General features: G+C 44.5%; 1 protein-coding gene across 3 annotated transcripts in view; it reads left to right on the forward strand.

The window, feature by feature from the left end:
- Window positions 1-19591, forward strand: part of DENND6B (DENN domain containing 6B) — a 210646-nt gene that overhangs the window by 97613 nt on the left and 93442 nt on the right. For all 3 annotated transcript variants that reach the window (XM_063926672.1, XM_063926673.1, XM_063926671.1), the window contains exons 7-12: window positions 4746-4825; window positions 6447-6506; window positions 10672-10727; window positions 17243-17365; window positions 19042-19137; window positions 19320-19414. In XM_063926672.1, the coding sequence (XP_063782742.1) occupies window positions 4746-4825; window positions 6447-6506; window positions 10672-10727; window positions 17243-17365; window positions 19042-19137; window positions 19320-19414 (510 nt within the window). The remainder of the gene's footprint in view (window positions 1-4745; window positions 4826-6446; window positions 6507-10671; window positions 10728-17242; window positions 17366-19041; window positions 19138-19319; window positions 19415-19591) is intronic.

Genomic DNA, 19591 nt, shown 5'->3' on the forward strand with positions numbered 1-19591 from the left:
CAGCTAGTCCAGAGCCACCACACCTCACACCTCCATTACCCCAATCTGGGTCTAAGATTAACCAGCAAGGAGCCACATGATAATGGCTCCTTACTACAATATGTCTAAGCTAAGTGCTACCTACCTTGGAGCAACCCCATAATGCTCCATGTGGCATGTCAGGGCCTGCACCTCCTCCTAATGCAGGAACCTCTCTGCCTCTCACAACAAACATATATATTGGTAGATGCTCTCCCAGAAGTACAGACTTTTGTGAAGGGAGTGCTGCATATTCAGCCTCCTTTTATACCTCCAGTGGCGCCTTGGGACCTTAACGTGGTGTTGAGTTTCCTTACGTCGCACTGGTTTGAACCACTTCAAACGGTGGAGTTAAAATATCTCACCTGGAAGGTGGTCATGTTATTAGCCTTGGCTTCGGCTAGGCGAGTGTCGGAATTGGCGGCTTTGTCTCATAAAAGCCCCTATCTGGTTTTCCATATGGATAGGGCGTAATTGCGGACCCGTCCTCAATTCTTACCTAAGGTGGTGTCATCTTTTCATATGAACCAACCTATTGTGGTGCCTGTGGCTACACGAGATTTGGAGGATTCCGAGTCCCTTGATGTAGTCAGGGCTTTGAAAATTTATGTGGCCAGAACGGCTAGAGTCGGGAAAACAGAAGCACTGTTTGTCCTATATGCAGCCAACAAGGTTGGCGCCCCTGCTTCGAAGCAGACTATTGCTCGCTGGATCTGTAACACGATTCAGCAGGCGCATTCTACAGCTGGATTGCCGTGACCAAAATCGGTCAAGGCCCATTCCACTAGGAAGGTGGGCTCGTCTTGGGCGGCTGCCCGAGGGGTCTCGGCACTGCAACTGTGTCGAGCTGCTACTTGGTCGGGTTCAAACACCTTTGCAAAGTTTGATACCCTGGCTGAGGAGGACCTAAGGTTTGCTCATTCGGTGCTGCAGAGTCATCCGCACTCTCCCGCCCGTTTGGGAGCTTTGGTATAATCCCCATGGTCCTTACGGAGTCCCCAGCATCCTCTAGGACGTTAGAGAAAATAAGATTTTAAACCTACCGGTAAATCTTTTTCTCGTAGTCCGTAGAGGATGCTGGGCGCCCGTCCCAAGTGCGGATTACTTCTGCGAGACTTGTATATAGTTTTGCTTACATAAGGGTTATGTTATAGTTTCATCAGGTTGGACTGATGCGACGTTGTTTTTTCATACTGTTAACTGTTTAATAGATACACAAGATATACTGTGTGATTGGTGTGGCTGGTATGAATCTTGCCCTCTGATTAACAAAAATCCTTTCCTTGTACTGTCCGTCTCCTCTGGGCACAGTTTCTCTAACTGAGGTCTAGAGGAGGGGCATAGAGGGAGGAGCCAGTGCACACCCAGACCTAAAGTCTTTCTTAAAGTGCCCATGTCTCCTGCGGAGCCCGTCTATCCCCCATGGTCCTTACGGAGTCCCCAGCATCCTCTACGGACTACGAGAAAAAGATTTACCGGTAGGTTTAAAATCTTATTTTTTACTAGTCTCTAAAAAGGTACTTTGTAAATGAAATACTTTAACTATGGGCTCTATTCATGTAGACAATTGAATGGCTATTGGAAAATCCCACTATTGTATCATATCGATGCGATATATAGTAATGTTTTGTAGCCATTCAGTAATACCTTATCAGCCATGTCCTCTGATAAGCTGCCCCTCCGCAGTCCCGGCAAGCAGCACAAAGACTGAAATATTGGGATTCCGATAAGTTGTCTTCACACTGTGCAGTGTTTCATAATCCAGGGGACGTCCGATATTACATCTCTCCTGAGATGCAACTGAAGTCTCACAGTGCGTGTGTGGCATAGCCAATGCTACATAGGGAATTGCTTAATGCCGCTGTGAGACTGATGTTTATATGCCCCTGTGGGACTCCATTTGCATCCCAGGTGAGGTGTATTATTGGAGTGTATTTAGGACTACATACTGTTGTGTATTTCTATGGTTCCTTTGTACATATGAGGGACTCAGTGGAAAAGAGGCACATGCTACAAAATAAATTTTTACTTTTCAACTAGATATGTCTTTAAATAATATATCAGGGATATGTCTTTTTCTTTTTTTGTGCGGCTGGTGAGAAATAGGCACATGCTGCTATGTTAGTGGAGTAGATGCTAGATGGCGGAAGCTACTTGATGGCAGCAAAACGTAAAAATCCATGTAGATGTGGTATGTGCCTCTTTACCACTGAGCCGCTCATATGTGTATGAATCTAGAGAAAATCCACATAGAACAAATATATTGATATTGTTGAATTGAAATAAACTACAGAGAATTGTTTTAAACCTATCCAGTGCCACATTTTTTCTGTACAATATTCATAAGTGTGAATATTTTTACAAGTCGGGGGCCTTCTTTTACATGTAGGGGGCTGCAGGACAGCTCAGCAAGTGACTAACCATATCAGTATTCAAGGAGATATGTACATGCAAAGCTTCATTTAGGCTTTCAGTGAGTCCTTTCTTGTGACCAGTATTAATTTCATAGAGTATTCCAGTAACCTTTGTTAGTGCATGTTAGTAACAGGTATACATTATAGAGACTTTGATTACCCACTGTATTGTTCAGAATACATTCAGAAAGCATTATAGTAACTTCTTTAACAATGCAGAGAACATGACCTCAGTAGAGCATGTCTTGGGGCAACCACTTTGCAGCCTAGACTCCAGTCTCTGATAGCTATACACATAGTAGCCAAATTATTATGACCTCTAGGTTAGCAATTTGTTGGGCCAACTTTTGCCCTTAATACAGCTCGAATTCTTCTAGGCATGGATTCTACTAACAGACGGTATATTTCGTGGAGAATATTAGCCCAAATACTATGACCTGCATCTCCATTATATTGCCTCTGCCAGCCTGAAGAGTCATGACGATGCAAAAAGTATTCATGCATTTGTGCTGTTGTCTCCATAGCCTCACCCGGTCATCTGCATGGGGTAATTGAAAATGTGATTTGTCAGTCCGCCTGACCCATTTCCACTAATTTACTGCCCAATTCCTGTGTTCATGAGCAAGCTGGATGCGCTTCACCCTGGTTGCAGCAGAAAGCAATGACATGCAGACAGGCCTTCTGCTTCTGTAGCCCATACGATGTAATGTGCGGCATACTGTTCATTAAGAGGCCATCTGAGTTGGACCTTGATTCAGATTATCCATAATTCCATGCACTGTTACCTGTCTGTGGAACTGTACAAGTCTGCCCACTCTCCGTTCTACTTGAGCAACCAGTAGTTGTTCATGGCCACAGGCCTTATGCTCAGACAGTTTTTGTCCAGTCTGTGTATATTTTAACAGCTGCCGCCCATGAACAGTTCACTAGTGCCGCCCTTTTGCTAATGCACCGCTCCTCTGAGCGCCAGAAATCATTCAACGTTCAAAGTCCATTTGATTGCATAGTTTTCTCATGACTTTATGAGTGAAAAACGTCATTAGTCTCTGCATATCTTCACCTTTCTGTTCTTATACACATGCAGACGTCCGCATTATCTGCAATATAGCTACTTTGCATAAAGTTGCCTGGTGGTCATAATAATGTGGACACTCAGTGTATAATGCAGACCTCAATATCGGTTCTCGCATAAAATTATGTCACCTGTGCTCAAGCATGGATATCCTCAAAATCTGGACTATCAATGTGTCTTTAGTATTAAGTATGAGAATCGCCAGTCTTGACAGGTGGTGTAGAGCACAGTCCCTTACGTAGACTGGTAAATAACAACATCTGTACAACTGTAAACAAGTTGTTGGAGACTGTCTCTGCCACGGTTATGATACTTGTGGCACTTCCTTTATCAACAAACCTGGCTTTATACAGTGATAGGAGATAAAGGGCATCCTATGGGGATCTGGTCAGGATCCTGCCGGTCGGGATCTCGGCTGTCAAAAGATCAGAATGCCGGCGCCAGCATCCCAAATAGGATCACAATGCCAGTGCCAGCTTCCCGACAGCCAGGATCCTGATCGATGACTGCTGGGATGTCGGGAAGGTTAGGTTTATGCGGGAGGGTTAGGGTTAGGCTGCGGGAAGAGGGGGGTTAGGTTTAGGCTGCAGGGAGGAGGGGCAGTGTCGGACTGGGACATGAAGGGCCCACCGGGGGAATGCAGTTATAGGGGCCCATACTTAGGGGTGTGGCCAGCCTACAAAGGGTGTGTGGCCAGCATCCACAGAGACTTGAAATACACAATAGTTTAGTGAAGTGTAATGCGACTTATCTACCATGTATAACACAAGTGCACAGTCTGGAACCTGATCCCTAGAGGAAGGAGTGGACCCTCAGGCAGTGGGGCCTACCGGTGGTTTCCCTGGTACCCCTGTGGGCCAGTCCGACCCTGAGGAGGGGTTTAGGGTTAAGCACCCATGCAGAGGTTTAGGGTGGGGGTGGGGGGGTTGGTTAGGGATAGGCTGCAGTAAAGGAGGGTTAGGGTAAGGGGGTGAGGTGTGGTTTCCTTTCCGACGCCTGGTGGGAGTCTAAACAGCGTTATGCCGCAGTCAGTATTCTGACCGCCGGCATCCCACCCGCCGGCATTTCAGCCCCAACCCGTCCTGTGCTAAGCTAGTTTGTACTTGCTCACACACAATACAACAACTTGTGTTTAAGGGGAAAAAAATTCTAGCACTTTACATTTAATACATTTATAGCCCTTGTTTTGCTTTTTTATTAATGTAGCATGACACAAGTTGAATATTTTTTCTCTTCTACAGTTTGTAATCAGATTGATCGCTGGCCATTCCCTGAGCCGGGGCTTTCTCTTTCGCTACCTATCATGGGACTTGTCTTGCAGGTATCCTCACTGCTTATGTATGTTTAGCAAATAACCTATGTCAATTAAGCAATGTGTGCATGAAGAATCCACTGTGAAATGGTTTTCTACTAGTACAGATTAATAACTTGTTATGTTTTTTTACTTACCTTCCACTGTTTGTGTAACTCGAAATTATACAGTTGTTCCCTGCTACAATATCTATAGTGCTGTTTTTCATAATTGTGAACCAAAAAAGTATATGCTTGTTTAATTTGGGTTGGGTTCGGGATCCCGGCTTTTAAATGGCCGGCAGGGGAGGCGAGTGCAACGAAGCTCCTTGCGGGCTCGCAGTGGGCTCTGTGGCTCGCTGCACTCGCCACAGGTTCTGTTCCCACTCTCTGGGTGTCATGGACACCCAGGAGTGGGAATAGTCCCTGTTGGTCGGCATGACGACCAACGGGCTATTCAGCGTTCAGGATCCCAGCGTCGGTAATGTGACCAACATTCTCCCGACCGACGGTCATATAACCGTATCCGGTTTAATTAATCTGTAAGGCTTTTCTATATCTTTCATAAAAGCAAATTGTTTATTGTAATTTTAGGGCAACAAGTTCAAAAATATTCATCTTTCTTTTATATAACCACTAGTTATCATCCGTCAAAATGATGGAACAACACAACAGTGATGTCAGCGCCAGCAGCTATGCGTGCCTGAACCGAGCAACACTTGAATTGCTCCGTCAGGCGCCATCAAGTGGCCGCTGGTGCGCAAAACACTTGAATTTCCCCCATAGAGGTAAGGAGCAGCGTTAGCCTTTTATTATATAGGATTTTATTATTTATTTATTTTTTTAAATTGGAAAATTAATAACCACCCCCCTAGACATGAATCGTTCCTCTTTCTTTATTCCAGTAGACTCTTATCGGAGCCCTAATGCTATTCTTATTGATGTGATAATCTTTTCTCAATACAATATCTTGGTATCATGATCTAGTGGTAAGGGTATATATGTGACATCATTTGGAATATGGCCAGGTGCAAAAAGGACTTTAAACATGACAGAGAAGGGGCAGGAAGATGAAAAGCTCAGCTCATTGTCAGCACATAGTGGTACAACTATATAAACATACAGTATACATGTTACTATCATGATGTTAGCACTAAGTAATATAGTAGCATTATATATAGAGTAATAATAAACTATATACAGAAATCCCCCCGCCTTGCGCTATTAATTTGTTCTTGAACCCGTAGTGCTAGCTGGAAAAGCTGTAAACAAAAATTGATTTCACATAAAAGTGTGTTCTTTCTAAATGTTCTCTAAATAGCCTACGTCCTCTTCATCTCCACTTCTGAAAACTATAAGCATTCACTTCACTGTTCTCCTGCTATATAGTGTCTCTCTAGTTGCTTTGTAAGATTTCTTACGTCTCCACCATGTTACCAGCTATCTTCATAATATTAATAATATGAAATCCTGCTCCGGTAGTACATATCCAGCTCACGCTTAACAACCATTATTTTTAAGTAGAAAACAGGTATATGGCATAAAATATAAAGAGCAGTAATAGAACAGTTTACATTTTTACGGTTATAGACCCTTTAAATACATCTGACAACTGTTCCCAATATCTTTGTTTCCTGTCGATTTTATTCTAGGTCAAAATTCCAAGCCAAAGTGATCCGATGGAAACCAACGCTATTAATGATCCCCAGAAGGTAAGTGATGTATTTGTACTGTAAACTACAATTCTAATGTTTACTGAAAACACATAAAGGGGATGATTTAGAGTAGGCCACAATATTGTGGCACATATGAAGGCATAAACCAGAGGCGTCACTGGTAGAAGTTACACCCGGTGAGGGAGGTCCGCGCGCTGGCAAAAAGGGCGTGGCCTCGTGGCCCAGACCCCTGTTTCGTCACTCTGGGGGTCCCGGAGATGTGGGCTGCACGTAATTTCACAGTGCACCACCCGCTCCTGTCAGTGAAGAGCAGTTGGCACTTTAGTGTCACCCCTCGGCGGATGACACCCGGGTGTGGACCGCACCCCCCGCACTCCCGTTGTGACACTACTGCGTAAACCTATAGCATCACAATTGTGCCTTTATTACTTGTAGATTTAAATGCTTCCTGTTTTGCTTTGTGTGTGTCATGATGCAGTCAGAGTAAATACTGTATATAGCAGTCCTCATCGTTATCAACTTGATTTACACTATGCCTTATCTCCTGATACAACTCTTAGAAGATATATCTGATAACATCGCCCCACTGGTATCCGTTTGGATGGTCGACCATGTTATGGTTGACAGTCATTAGGTCGACCACTATTGGTCGACATTGACATGGTCGACACCTGAAAGGTCGACACCTGAAAAGGTCAACATGAGTTTTAAAAAAAAAGATTATTTTGTGGAACTTTTCCATACTTTACGATCCACGTGAACTACGATTGGGAACGGTAACCTGTGCCGAGTGCAGCGGTAGCGGAGCGAGGCACCTTGCCCGAAGCATGGCGAGCGAAGCGGTGCACTAATTGGGGTTCCCGACACTTTACGCAGAAAACGACACCCAAAAAAGTTTTAAAAAAACTCATGTCAACATTTTCATGTGTCAGCCATTTTCATGTGTCAACCATTTGTACATGTCGACCATGCCAATGTTGACCAATAGTGGTTGATCTAATGACTGTTGACCATAACATGGTCGACCATTAATACTGGAACCCGCCCCACTCCCCAAAAAAATGCAGAGTAAAAAGTATTGCCTTCATTCAATGCTACCAACTTTAGACATAATTTAACAACAGTGTTATAATACAATTATCTGTAACCACTTAAGTTTTACTTATGGATTTTTTTGTATGTAGTGTGAAATAATTTTTTAAAAAATATAATACAATATATAGAGAAACACAGCTCACTCTGAGCACTTTATGGATTGAACAGTAGTACAGTAGATGCGAAAAGTCTCAGAATGTCCTCTAGCTCCTCTCTACTCTGGATCCCTTTGCACCTTTGCCCTAAGGCAGCTTCATACCTCCACATGATTTCTTTGTCCATGGCCGCAACTGAGGGAGGCTAAGGGGTCACGTGCCCCGGGTGCCAGAAGGAGGGGACTCAGAGAACTCTTCCCGGCTCCTAAGTTCGGCCAGATGCTCCTTCAGTGGCCGGGCAGCGATGAAGAAGACCCGGGAGCCACGTGTTCTCGAGAGAACACCAGATGCCAGAAGTCACACAGCCTCTGGTGGTCCCGGGCTGTGTCCAACTGCTTGAGGGATGCTCCCTGTAAGGAATTTAGAAAATTGCCACTTCTAGTGGAATTTACGAAAGACCCCTCCCAGATTACATCAGGTAAGATTTAAGTCCCCCATGATTATTACAGTACCTCACCTTAGGTCGACAATGTCTAGGTCGACCACTATTGGTTGACAGTAACTAAGTCGACACCGAAAATAGGTAGACACAAGCATTAGGTAGACATGAGCAAGGTCGACATGACAAAAGGTCGACATGAGGTTTTAAAAAAAAATGTTAGGGTCGTTTTCTTCGTAGAGTGACCAGGAACCCCAATTAGTGCACCATGTCCCCTCGCATGGCTCGTTCCCAATTGTAGTCCACGTGGATCGTAAAATATGAAAAAGTTAAAAAAATGTAAAAAATCGTGAAAAACTCATGTCAAACTTTTGTCATGTCGACCTAGTGACCATGTCAACTTAGAAACCCTGTCGACCTAGTGACTGTCGACCTAAGTGTGGTCGACCTAGAGACCGGATACTATTTTAGTGATGTCATGCAATATTCCCCACTTTGGCCTGGTGGTCTATATATAACTCCAGTGCAAATAATGAAATTCTCCCACATTTCTATGGTCACCCAAAGGGCTCCCATACTAATTTTATCCATATTAATTGCACTTGCTTCAGGAGACAGTTCATCTAATGCACTGTCTGAGATGAGAGTCAAGTACTAATTGGTTTATTACTGCAACCATCCAGCATATGTGTTGGGTCCTTCCAAACAGACCGTGCTCCTGCAGCTCTTCAACAGAGGTCCCCATAACAAATAAGCATGAGGGACATTTGCATTACACAAATGGCAGGGATCCTAGATTACTACCTTGCAGAAAAAAGGGGGAGGGGTCTTATATCAACAGTGGAGGTATGAAAAGAGTCAAATAAATGTTACAATCTATATTTAGTGGCATCTTGTATAAGCCCAGGTTAGAGTGTGCTTTTAGGTAGTGACAGTGGTGCAAGTGGGCGGGTACGGGTGGGTACGGCGTACCCGTAAGAATTTAGCCGTGGGTACGCCGTACCCACACCGACGGGCCGCCGCTCCACGCCGTCCCGCCGCCCGCCGTGACCGTCCCCGCCGCACCCGCCGCTGATGTGAGGGAAGGAGAGCGCAGCCTGTGCCTCTCCTTCCCCTCAGTCTCCGGCGGGTGTCTCACAGTTTAATTCAGCGCGATCCGTGAGCCAATCAGAGCTCGCGGATCGGCGCTGAATTAAACTGAGACACCCGCCGGAGACTGAGGGGAAGGAGAGGCGCAGGCTGCGCTCTCCTTCCCTCACACAGACAGACGGCAGCGGTGAGCAGGGGACTGGGGGGGGGCATGTATAACTGGCACTGGGGGATAACTGGCACTGGGGGGGGCATGTATAACTGGCACTGGGGGATAACTGGCACTGGGGGGGGCATGTATAACTGGCACTGGGGGATATCTGGCACTGGGGGGGGGCATATAACTGGCACTGGGGATATCTGGCACTGGGGGGGCATGTATAACTGGCACTGGGGATATCTGGCACTGGGAGGGGGCATGTATGTATACCTGGCACTGGGGGCATATCTGGCACAGGGGGGCATATATACCTGGCACTGGGGGATAACTGGCACTGGAGGGGGGCATGTATAACTGGCACTGGGGGGGGCACGTATAACTGGCACTGGGGATATCTGGCACTGGGGGGGGCATGTATACCTGGCACTGGGGGCATATCTGGCACAGGGGGGCATATATACCTGGCACTGGGGGATAACTGGCACTGGGGGGGGGCATGTATAACTGGCACTGGGGGATATCTGGCACTGGGGGGGGCATGTATAACTGGCACTGGGGGATAACTGGCACTGGGGGGGGCATGTATAACGCACTGGGGGGGCATGTATACCTGTCACTGGGGATATCTGGCACTGGGGGGGGGCATGTATACCTGGCACTGGGGGCATATCTGGCACAGGGGGGCATATATACCTGGCACTGGGGGATATCTGGCACTGGGGGCATATCTGGTACTGGGGGCATTTCTGTATCTGGCACTGTTGGGCAATGTATATATGACACAGTGGGAGCAATGTGTATCTGACACTGTGAGGCAATGTATATTGGCACTCTGGGGGCATTTCTGTATCTGGCACTGTGGGGCAATGTGTATCTGGCACTGTGAGGCAATGTGTATCTGGCACTCTGGGGACATTTGTGTATCTGGCACTCTGGGGACATTTGTGTATCTGGCACTCTGGGGACATTTGTGTATCTGGCGCTGTGGGGTAATGTGTATCTGGCACTGTGGGGCAATGTATATCTGGCACAGTGGAGGCATTTGTGTATCTGGAACTGTGGGGCAATGTAAATCTGTCACTGTGGGGCAATGTATATCTGGCACTGTGGGGCAACGTGTATCTGGCACTATTGGGGTCATACGTGTATCTGCCCCATCCCCCATATGTGTATCAAGCCCCCATTTCCATTGGCCACGCCCCATGTGGCATTTGGCCACACCCATTTTTTTGCGCGCGCGCCTTCGGCGCGCGCACACAGTACCCGTAACACATTTTTTCTACTTGCACCACTGGGTAGTGATGGTACATCTTTACAATACAGGATCGACTGGACCCCCCGTGTCATATCTCAAGTATTCAAGAGTTGGATCTTTACAGGTAAGACAGACTTATTTAAAAAATGGTATTATTTAAGATTTATCAATAAGAAGTAAGTCTGGAATCTATAGTTAACATGTATATGTAAAAAATTCTATGTTGTTTCATATACAAACATGTATGGCATACAGAAAATAAAACCGTTCTTCTGTTAAATGTTAAATATGCCCTGCAATGCTACATGTTTAATACACTGGTGTCATTCACTTCTTTCTGTGTCAGTCAGTGAATGTACGCTCAGACTTCGTATCATGGGGGTCATTCCGAGTTGATCGCTAGATAAAAATGTTAGCAGCGCAGCAATTAAGTGAAAAAGCGGCACTTCTGCGCATGCGTATGCGGTGCAATGTGCACGCGCGACGTACTTTCACAACAGCCGAGATCTTACACAAGATCTAGCAAGGTTTTTCATTCGCAATGTCTGCCGCAGAGTGATTGACCGGAAGGGGGCATTTCTGGGTGTCAACTGACCATTTTCAGGGAGTGTTCGGGAAAACGCAGGAGTGCCAGGAAAAACGCAGGCGTGGCTGGGAGAACGCAGGGCGTGTTTGTGACGTCAAATCCGGAACTGAACAGTCTGAAGTGATCGCAAGCGCTGAGTAGGTCTGGAGCTACTCTAAAGCTGCACAATTTTTTTTTGTAGCCGCTCTGTGATCCTTTCGTTCGCACTTCTGCTAAGCTAAAATACACTCCCAGTGGGAGGCGGCATAGCGTTTGCACGGCTGCTAAAAACTGCTAGAGAGCGATCAACTCGGAATGACCCCCCATGAGCAGGGCCGGATTAAGGGCCACATGGGCCTGGAGCTGAAAATATTCAAGGGCCTATTGTGAGAAATGGGGGAGGAGTGATTAATGCTGTGTGGGTGTGGCCAGAGCCATGTGGGTGTGTACACCCATACACTATTACCGCCAATGTCTCCCTAAATATTCTCATTACACTCATTACTTGCTCCCATGCACAATTACAGGACTTTCTTCGGGCTGCACCAACTCTGTGGAATGCCCTACCACGTACAATAAGACTCTCCTCTAGTCTTCAAACCTTCAGGCGTTCCCTGAAAACTCACCTATTCAGACAAGCTTATCAAATTCCAGAACCGCTCACATTACCTTCATATCTCTTCTATCCAATTATATCCTCACAGTACAGTCCACACATCTCCCACATATTTTCTTTCTTCACTCTCCTTTCCCCTGAACCTGGTTCATCACTATCACTGCATCATGCAGCCCACAAAGAACCTTTACAATCTGGTGAACAACTATGCAATAGATAGCACCTGTCCTTGTGTATCAATGCCTGTTTCCCCATAGATTGTAAGCTTGCAAGCAGGGCCCTCCTCCCTCTATGACTGTTTGTTTTTACCCAGTTTTGTCTTCTAATTGTGTCCAGTTGTAAAGCGCAATGGAATTTGCTGCGCTATATAAGAAACTGTTAATAAATAATAAATAAATAATAAATATGTAAAAATATGAAAAAATTGCATAATTTTGTGAGAAAAATATAAATGCAATCTTAATAGTTTTGATATATGGTCGACCATGCGGCCAGCTGGTGGCTAGTGATCATCATGCTGCCATGATGATGGGCCTATTTTTATGTGGAGGCCTGGAGCTGTAGCCCCATTGTTAATCTGGCCCTGCCCATGAGCATAACTATAGTGGGTGCAAGGGGCACCACTGCTATAGGGCACAGAGGCTTATGGGGGCCTGAACCTAGGTAGTAAAGTTGCATACCAATTTCCCAGATTGCCTGCTAAGCTATTGGGTCTGATCCATTGCCCAGCCTGAAATACAGTGGTAATGGGGCACTGTAATGTGGCATAATTTGAACTGGAGAGCACTGTAATGTGTCATAATCTGTTCTGCTCATTGTGATGTGGAGAGCATTATTATTTTACATAATAAGAACTTGGGCACTTTAATATGGCACAATATGAAATGGAGGCACTATAGTTTGGCATAATATGAACTGAGGCACTGTAACCTGAAGGGCACTTTAAGGTGGCACAGTATGAACAGAGGGCACTATAATGTGACATAATATGAACTGGGGACATTGTATGTCATAATGTGAATTAGGGATACTTTGTGGCATAATGTGTACTGACAGCCTTACAATGTGACATCATGTAAACTAGAGAACTACAGTAGTTCAAAAGATATACTAGGTACTACTATGGGGCATAATATTAACTAGAGCACTATTATGATTCAGAAAATGATCTAGGACACTTTTATGGGGCATAAAATGAATAACTGCTGCAGTGAGGTGTCTCAAGAAGCATTGGGACTGGGGCTCTTCAATATTTTGCTTTGGGGCCCACAAAGTTCTGGTTATGCCCTGCTCAGTATTATATTAAAGTATATATATATATACAGTTTATTGGTGCAGATAAATGATAATGACAACATAACATGCAATTGTTTTGAATGATAATAAACATAAGCAATTGAAAGTGCTGAAACTACGTACGTTTTTGAGTGTCAGAATCCGATATATCTTTAGTTATCTTCAATTCTGCCTGAGGAAGATTTGCAGATTCAATAGTCAGTAGTCAAGTCAGAACTGAGCACATGATACGTTGTGCTAGCTCCTCTGCATCTGTTGAATCCCAGTTAACAAAGAGACAACATCATTATATATTTTTCCTCACAATGTTCAGCCTCCCAAGATAACTGATTAGAACTAGTATAAAGAACTAGTATTCAGAGATGAACGCAAATCGCTGCATACGCAGCCAGATCTGCATTAATCTCCTCACACGCCGGGGGCCGCCCGCCTCCTTATGCGTCCTCAATTATTTTGCGAACCCATCGTAACTAACGTTGACCCCTTGCAGCGCAGCCTGGCAGCAATGTCAGGCGGTTGGTGGCTATTTTATTTCCGGAGCGGCTGCATGTGATGTCACCAGCCGCCCTGAAAATTGTCCCGGCCCCAACCCCCCGAACGCTGCAGCGACACCCCCTGATAACCTCCGCTGTCAGTCACCCTGCGGCCGCATCCTTCCTGGATGCGGCCACAATGTGTAAGGTCGTGCACAATGGCTGTTGCGCGTGCGCAGAGCACCTTGATGCGGCTGCTGCGAGCGACCGCATGGCTGTGTTCAGTTCTGATTAGGCCCAAAGTCATACTTAACTAGTGCCTTACTTGTCTTCCAAAGTTCAGTACATTTGGCTATGCTCAGTGCATACATCCTTTGTGTTATCCAAGATGTGATACACCCTATAAGGCTCCTCTCATACTAGTTCACACTGTTTCCAAACCACATAAGCAATATTCCTATATGTCTTTACAGATAAGAAAACACGTGATCATTAAATGTTCAATTAATATGTCTCTGAAGCCAGAAATGTTTCAATTATTCTGTGTGTTCAAAAAGTGTAGTAAATTCTACAAATATAATACAAAACCATGGCACTACAAATGCTTACTTTCATGTGGAAATCACTTTTTTTTTAACACAGTTACATGCCCTCTTATTCCCTTATTACTCATTCTAATAATGTTCATTTTTTATTTATACTCACCTATCTAACCAACTTAAATATTCCAGTTCGAAAATATGGAGTACAGGTTCAAATAGTTTTTCCATCATTACTCTTATCAATTAGAAACAGTACATCTGGAACATATTGGATGGTTAGATAGGCATGTAGGTAGGTATGTATATATATATATACATACATAAATAAATAAATAAATAAATAGTGACCCTTATTAGGATGAGTGATAAGGGAATGAGAGAACACATTTTAATTTAACAGAAGAACTGTTTTCTGTGCACACTTATATTTGTCTATGGGTGGGATTCAATTCTTTTCACCCCTTTTCACACCCGTTCTGTTTCTCCCCTCAAGGACGTTGTATCATTATTTCAGCTCGCTACCCCCGGAGTAGCGAGGCACCCAACCCTTTACACAGCTAAACCTGATTACTATGGGCGCAATATGCGCGATAACGGAGATCATTTTAGCAAGGAAATTGGGCGTGATATATCATTTGAATCTCACCCTATATGTGTTACTAAAATTTCTAAAAATACATACATAAAATTAACACACATTTAGATAAATTGTTTATTTCACTTTGAAATGTTTTTTTTTTTTCTGTTTGTCAGTTGGAATCTATTATATAGCACAGATATTACATATACAAACACAATGATTCTGCATGTAATTGTGTAGAAAAGGCGTTATTGCCCCTAACAACTCTGCATATTATAACGGTTTGGATTGTAAAAGCTGACATCTGTTATGAACCAGGTCTAACCTAAATTGCAGTATACATGAAACCAAATACCAGAGTTCACAGAAAACATATCAGAACTGCAATTATGTAGAAAAGGTTCTAGTGTTATTTTATGGACAGAGCACAACCAGCATAGCAGAAATGTCAATAAACCATTGCTCAATTGCTCACCAACTTATGGTGCAGAGAAGAGTTGGGCAATACTATACGTCCATTCCATCAGTAGAGGTTGGTGGCAGGGAAATTAGACATTCCATTAACGTGCAGAGGTAAGTGCTAATGAACAAATAAAGCTAGTTAACATACTGTCTGTGATGAAGAAGAAAGGAACTGTTTTGCTTGCACAGATGAATGGTAGCATACTTGAAATCCTGCAGATGTGAGACAAGGATCCGAGGCTATGAGAAAGCTCCGAATTCTGTGGTTGTAGACAAGGCTTTACTAGACAAGAGCATAATAAGAAGGCACTGGTAATGCATCCAGACAGGAGTTCTTAGTACTGTCAGAAAAATAAATCAGACTAGTGCCATAACTAGACGTTTTAGCGCTGTGTGCAAGACAGCACCCCCTTCCCCCTATACAAAATGGTCCAAAAATATAGGGGCGTGGCTTCATGGGGAAGCAGCGTGGCAGTAAAATAACATTATTCAAATTACGCCGCACAGTAGCGCCACTTATACACATTACGCCAGGTAGAGCCCCTGTCACACATTACGCCAGGTAGAGCCCCCTTTTACACATTATGGCAGGTAGAGCCCCGATCACACATTAGGCCAGGTAGAGTCTCTTTTTACACATTACGGCAGCAGAGTCCCCCTATTTTACACATTAGGCAGGCAGAGTCCCAGTTTTTTTTACACATTAGGCAGGCAGAGTGCCCATTTTTTACACATTACGGCAGGCAGATTCCCCTTTTTACACATTACGGCAGGCAGAGTCCCCCTTTTACACATTAGTCAAGCAGAGACCCCCTTTTTTACACATTAGATAGGCAGTGTCTCTATTTTTAAACATTAGGCAGGCAGAGTTCCCCTATTTTACACATTAGACAGGCATAGTCCCCCTTTTTACACAATAGGCAGGCAGAGTCCCCCTTTTTTACACATTAGACAGGCAGTCCCCCTTTTTAAACATTAGGCAGAGGGAGAAAAAGGGAGGGAGAGACTTAGCTGCCGTTGGGGGGCCACCACTCTTCCTGTGAGCCCACAGCACAGGGGGAGTCACCACTCTGCTCCTAGAGGACGGCGCCGCGAGACAACAACGCGGGGGAAAAGGGGAGCAGCTACTCCTGTAACAGCTCCAGCGGGGGAGACCACAGCATGGAGACCCCAAGCTACAGCACCCAGCAGCCAAGCTATATCACACGCTGACAAGGTTGCCGGGCGCTGCAGCTTGTTGGCTGCATGCTGGTCTCCCTTGTGCGGCACGGCTCTATGCGACGTGTTTGTGTGCCAGCGGATGCGCCTACAGTGCAGATGCCTTTTTACACAATAGGCAGGCAGAGTCCCCCTTTTTTACACATTAGACAGGCAGTCCCCCTTTTTACACATTAGGCAGAGGGAGAAAAAGGGAGGGAGAGACTTAGCTGCCGTTGGGGGGCCACCACTCTTCCTGTGAGCCCACAGCACAGGGGGAGTCACCACTCTGCTCCTAGAGGCCGGCGCCGCGAGACAACAACGCGTGGGAAAAGGGGAGCAGCTACTCCTGTAACAGCTCCAGCGGTGGAGACCACAGCATGGAGACCCCAAGCTACAGCGTCCAGCAGCCAAGCTATATCACACACTGACAAGGTTGCCGGGCGCTGCAGCTTGTTGGCTGCATGCTGGTCTCCCTTGTGCGGCACGGCTCTATGCGACGTGTTTGTGTGCCAGCGGATGCGCCTACAGTGCAGATGCGAATTCCCTGGCTCACTCCCATCACTCACATGACCGGCTGCACACATTAGGTGACCCAAAATGATAACACCCAAGACAGAAGCACACAGTAACCATGGCAAAAAAATGTACTGCACAAAATAACACAGCATTACACAGGGATTTGCACAGCATGTAAAATCTGATGATTATCTCTGCACCACAGCATCCTGAATAATGTGGCCCCCTCCCACGGTTCTAACAACATCTGACTGGTTGTTCTGAGCAACATCACTTTTCTACACAGGTACATGAAGAACTGTATTCTTTTGCCCAATGTTCCTGTTCTAACAACAGTGCCAACTATTTATCCACTACATAGAATCTCTTAATGTATTTTATCTGCCTAGGTCCTTGCAGTCCATTCTGATGAACCTTCAGTTGCTGTGGGAGTTGGTATTGCTGGGAGAGCCACTGGTTGTTATGGCTCCTTCACCCTCCATCTCCTCTGAAATTGTACTGGCATTGACTGGGTAACAACATGTTTGCCTTATGGCACCATTTTTGTGGGTACCTTGGATGCAGGCAGCTAAATATAATGCTAATGTACTACATTGTAGAATAGACAATAGAAGCAATACAGGAATAATTTAGTTGTAGAAAACATATTCAATTGATAACTCCTTTTGTAGCATTTTCAAGATTGCAAGGTGCAAAGCAGTGATGGGATTGTCTATCCATGAAGGGCTAATTCAGAGTTGATCGCAGCAGCACATTTGTTAGCAGTTGGGCAAAACCATGTGCACCATGTGATTTTATGCCTATGTTTTTACGGACAATTCATTTGCAGTGCATTTTTTTCAACCCCCCCCCCCCCCCCCCCGAAAACACATATGGAGGTATCCTATTAACCGCAATCTGTTTTCACCTGGTAAAAACACCAGTATATCACGATTAATGACAGATGATCATTTTCGCGGTATCCTACTACAGGCCATTTTCATCTGGCGAAAACCGACGTGCTATCCCACAATAACGCATGGGATCGGGTATAAGTCCCCGATCCCATGTATTATCACGTCTCTGGCAGCCGCTTATCACAGATTATGCTACGGGTGTTTAAGGCACCCAAAGCATAATAAGCAATCATTTCCGGCATAGGCGGGTGGAGCACACCGCATTGGGGCTAATAGGATAGTCTCCGGCGATACAATTACCCACGGCCATCGGTCACAGGTAATTAGATAACCGCCATAGGATCTGGGATTAGTTCCCAGATCCATGTGTTTTCATGGCTGCGATTGCAAAAACAGATCATTTATCGTGGTTTTTTTTTTTTTTTTTAAATTAGAGGATTAGTTAAGGGTCTAATTAGAATAATTCATTTTACAGGGTATAGTATGTGCGTATCTTTATAAAATATGAAGACACCTCTCCTTACAGTGAGTTGAGAGGTATGTGAATAATAAGAACAGTAGAAAGTGTCATAGATTTAAAGACCAACAGCACAAAGACAGCTGTGCACTTAGGTCAGTGGTTCACAAACCTAGTCCTCAGGACCCCAAACAGTTCATGCTTTCCAGGTCACCTAGCAGGTGCACAGGTGGAGCTAGTTATTTCTCTTGTGATTCTGTGAGGAACCTGGAAAACATGAACTGTTTGGGATCCTGAGGACCAAGATTGAGAATCTATTGCTTAGGTCAAATGAGGCACTTAGGCCCCCTCCCCCAGATTTCAGCCTGATGTAGACAAGACACTCCAGTATTTTTTGCCAAATAACTTGTACCCTTCCTAGGTTGCTCAAATTGTGTACATTAGCATGATGGAGGTCCCAAACAATACAAATTGTCAATGAGAAAAATATTTATAGTGATAATAAGAAAAATAATAATTTTATATTGTTATTTTGTTATCCCATAATATTTTATATTGCTTTTAGCTACATTTTAGAACAAAAATAACAATTAGGCAGTTACTACCCTGTACTGCAGAACATTTTATGGATTAAAAAGTAATTGGCTACAAATAGGAGATGGAAATGTCAAAAATTTGAGTACATTTAATGTAAGGATAATAAGCACTGAGCAATGGACATATAATAGTGAATTGCTATATTCTGTACAATCCTAATGAACTAGAACCTGAGTGCATCCCTCGCCATATCATGTACCAGTTTGTAGATCTCTTGTTTTTATTGTTGTCTTTGCAGATGCATTTCTCCTTTAAAGTTCTGCTCAGATTTCCGTCCATATTTTACTATTCATGATAGTGAATTCAAGGAATATACAACAAGGACACAAGCTGCGTGAGTATATGATGAGGAGGACCAATGCACAATGATGCATACCCATTTAGTTTTGTGTCCAGGACCTTAGTCCTGCATAAAAAATGATATGATACCGACATGTAGAGCAATAATGCTAAAATATACAGGGCAGAGTTATCATTCTTCCACCATTCATATGCTAATAACGGTTTCTTACATAGTCCCAGCCTACTACTTGGAGTCACCAATCCTTTCTTTATCAAGACATTGCAGCACTGGCCACACATTCTGCGTGTTGGGGAACCACGAGTGTCTGGTAAGAATGCAGCAGGTCAGGGTTGCTTGAGAAAAAGAACTTTAAGGACACATTATGAGTGACAGTGGGATACAAATTGTTTCCAAAATGTGGGCATACAAAAAGAAATCTTGCTGCAAGTACACAATATAATTTCATTAATAAACAGGGAGATAACTAATAACATTATTTTGTGTG

Source organism: Pseudophryne corroboree, chromosome 6 (assembly GCF_028390025.1).
Source record: "Pseudophryne corroboree isolate aPseCor3 chromosome 6, aPseCor3.hap2, whole genome shotgun sequence".
In the NCBI taxonomy this organism is placed as follows: Eukaryota; Metazoa; Chordata; class Amphibia; order Anura; family Myobatrachidae; genus Pseudophryne; species Pseudophryne corroboree.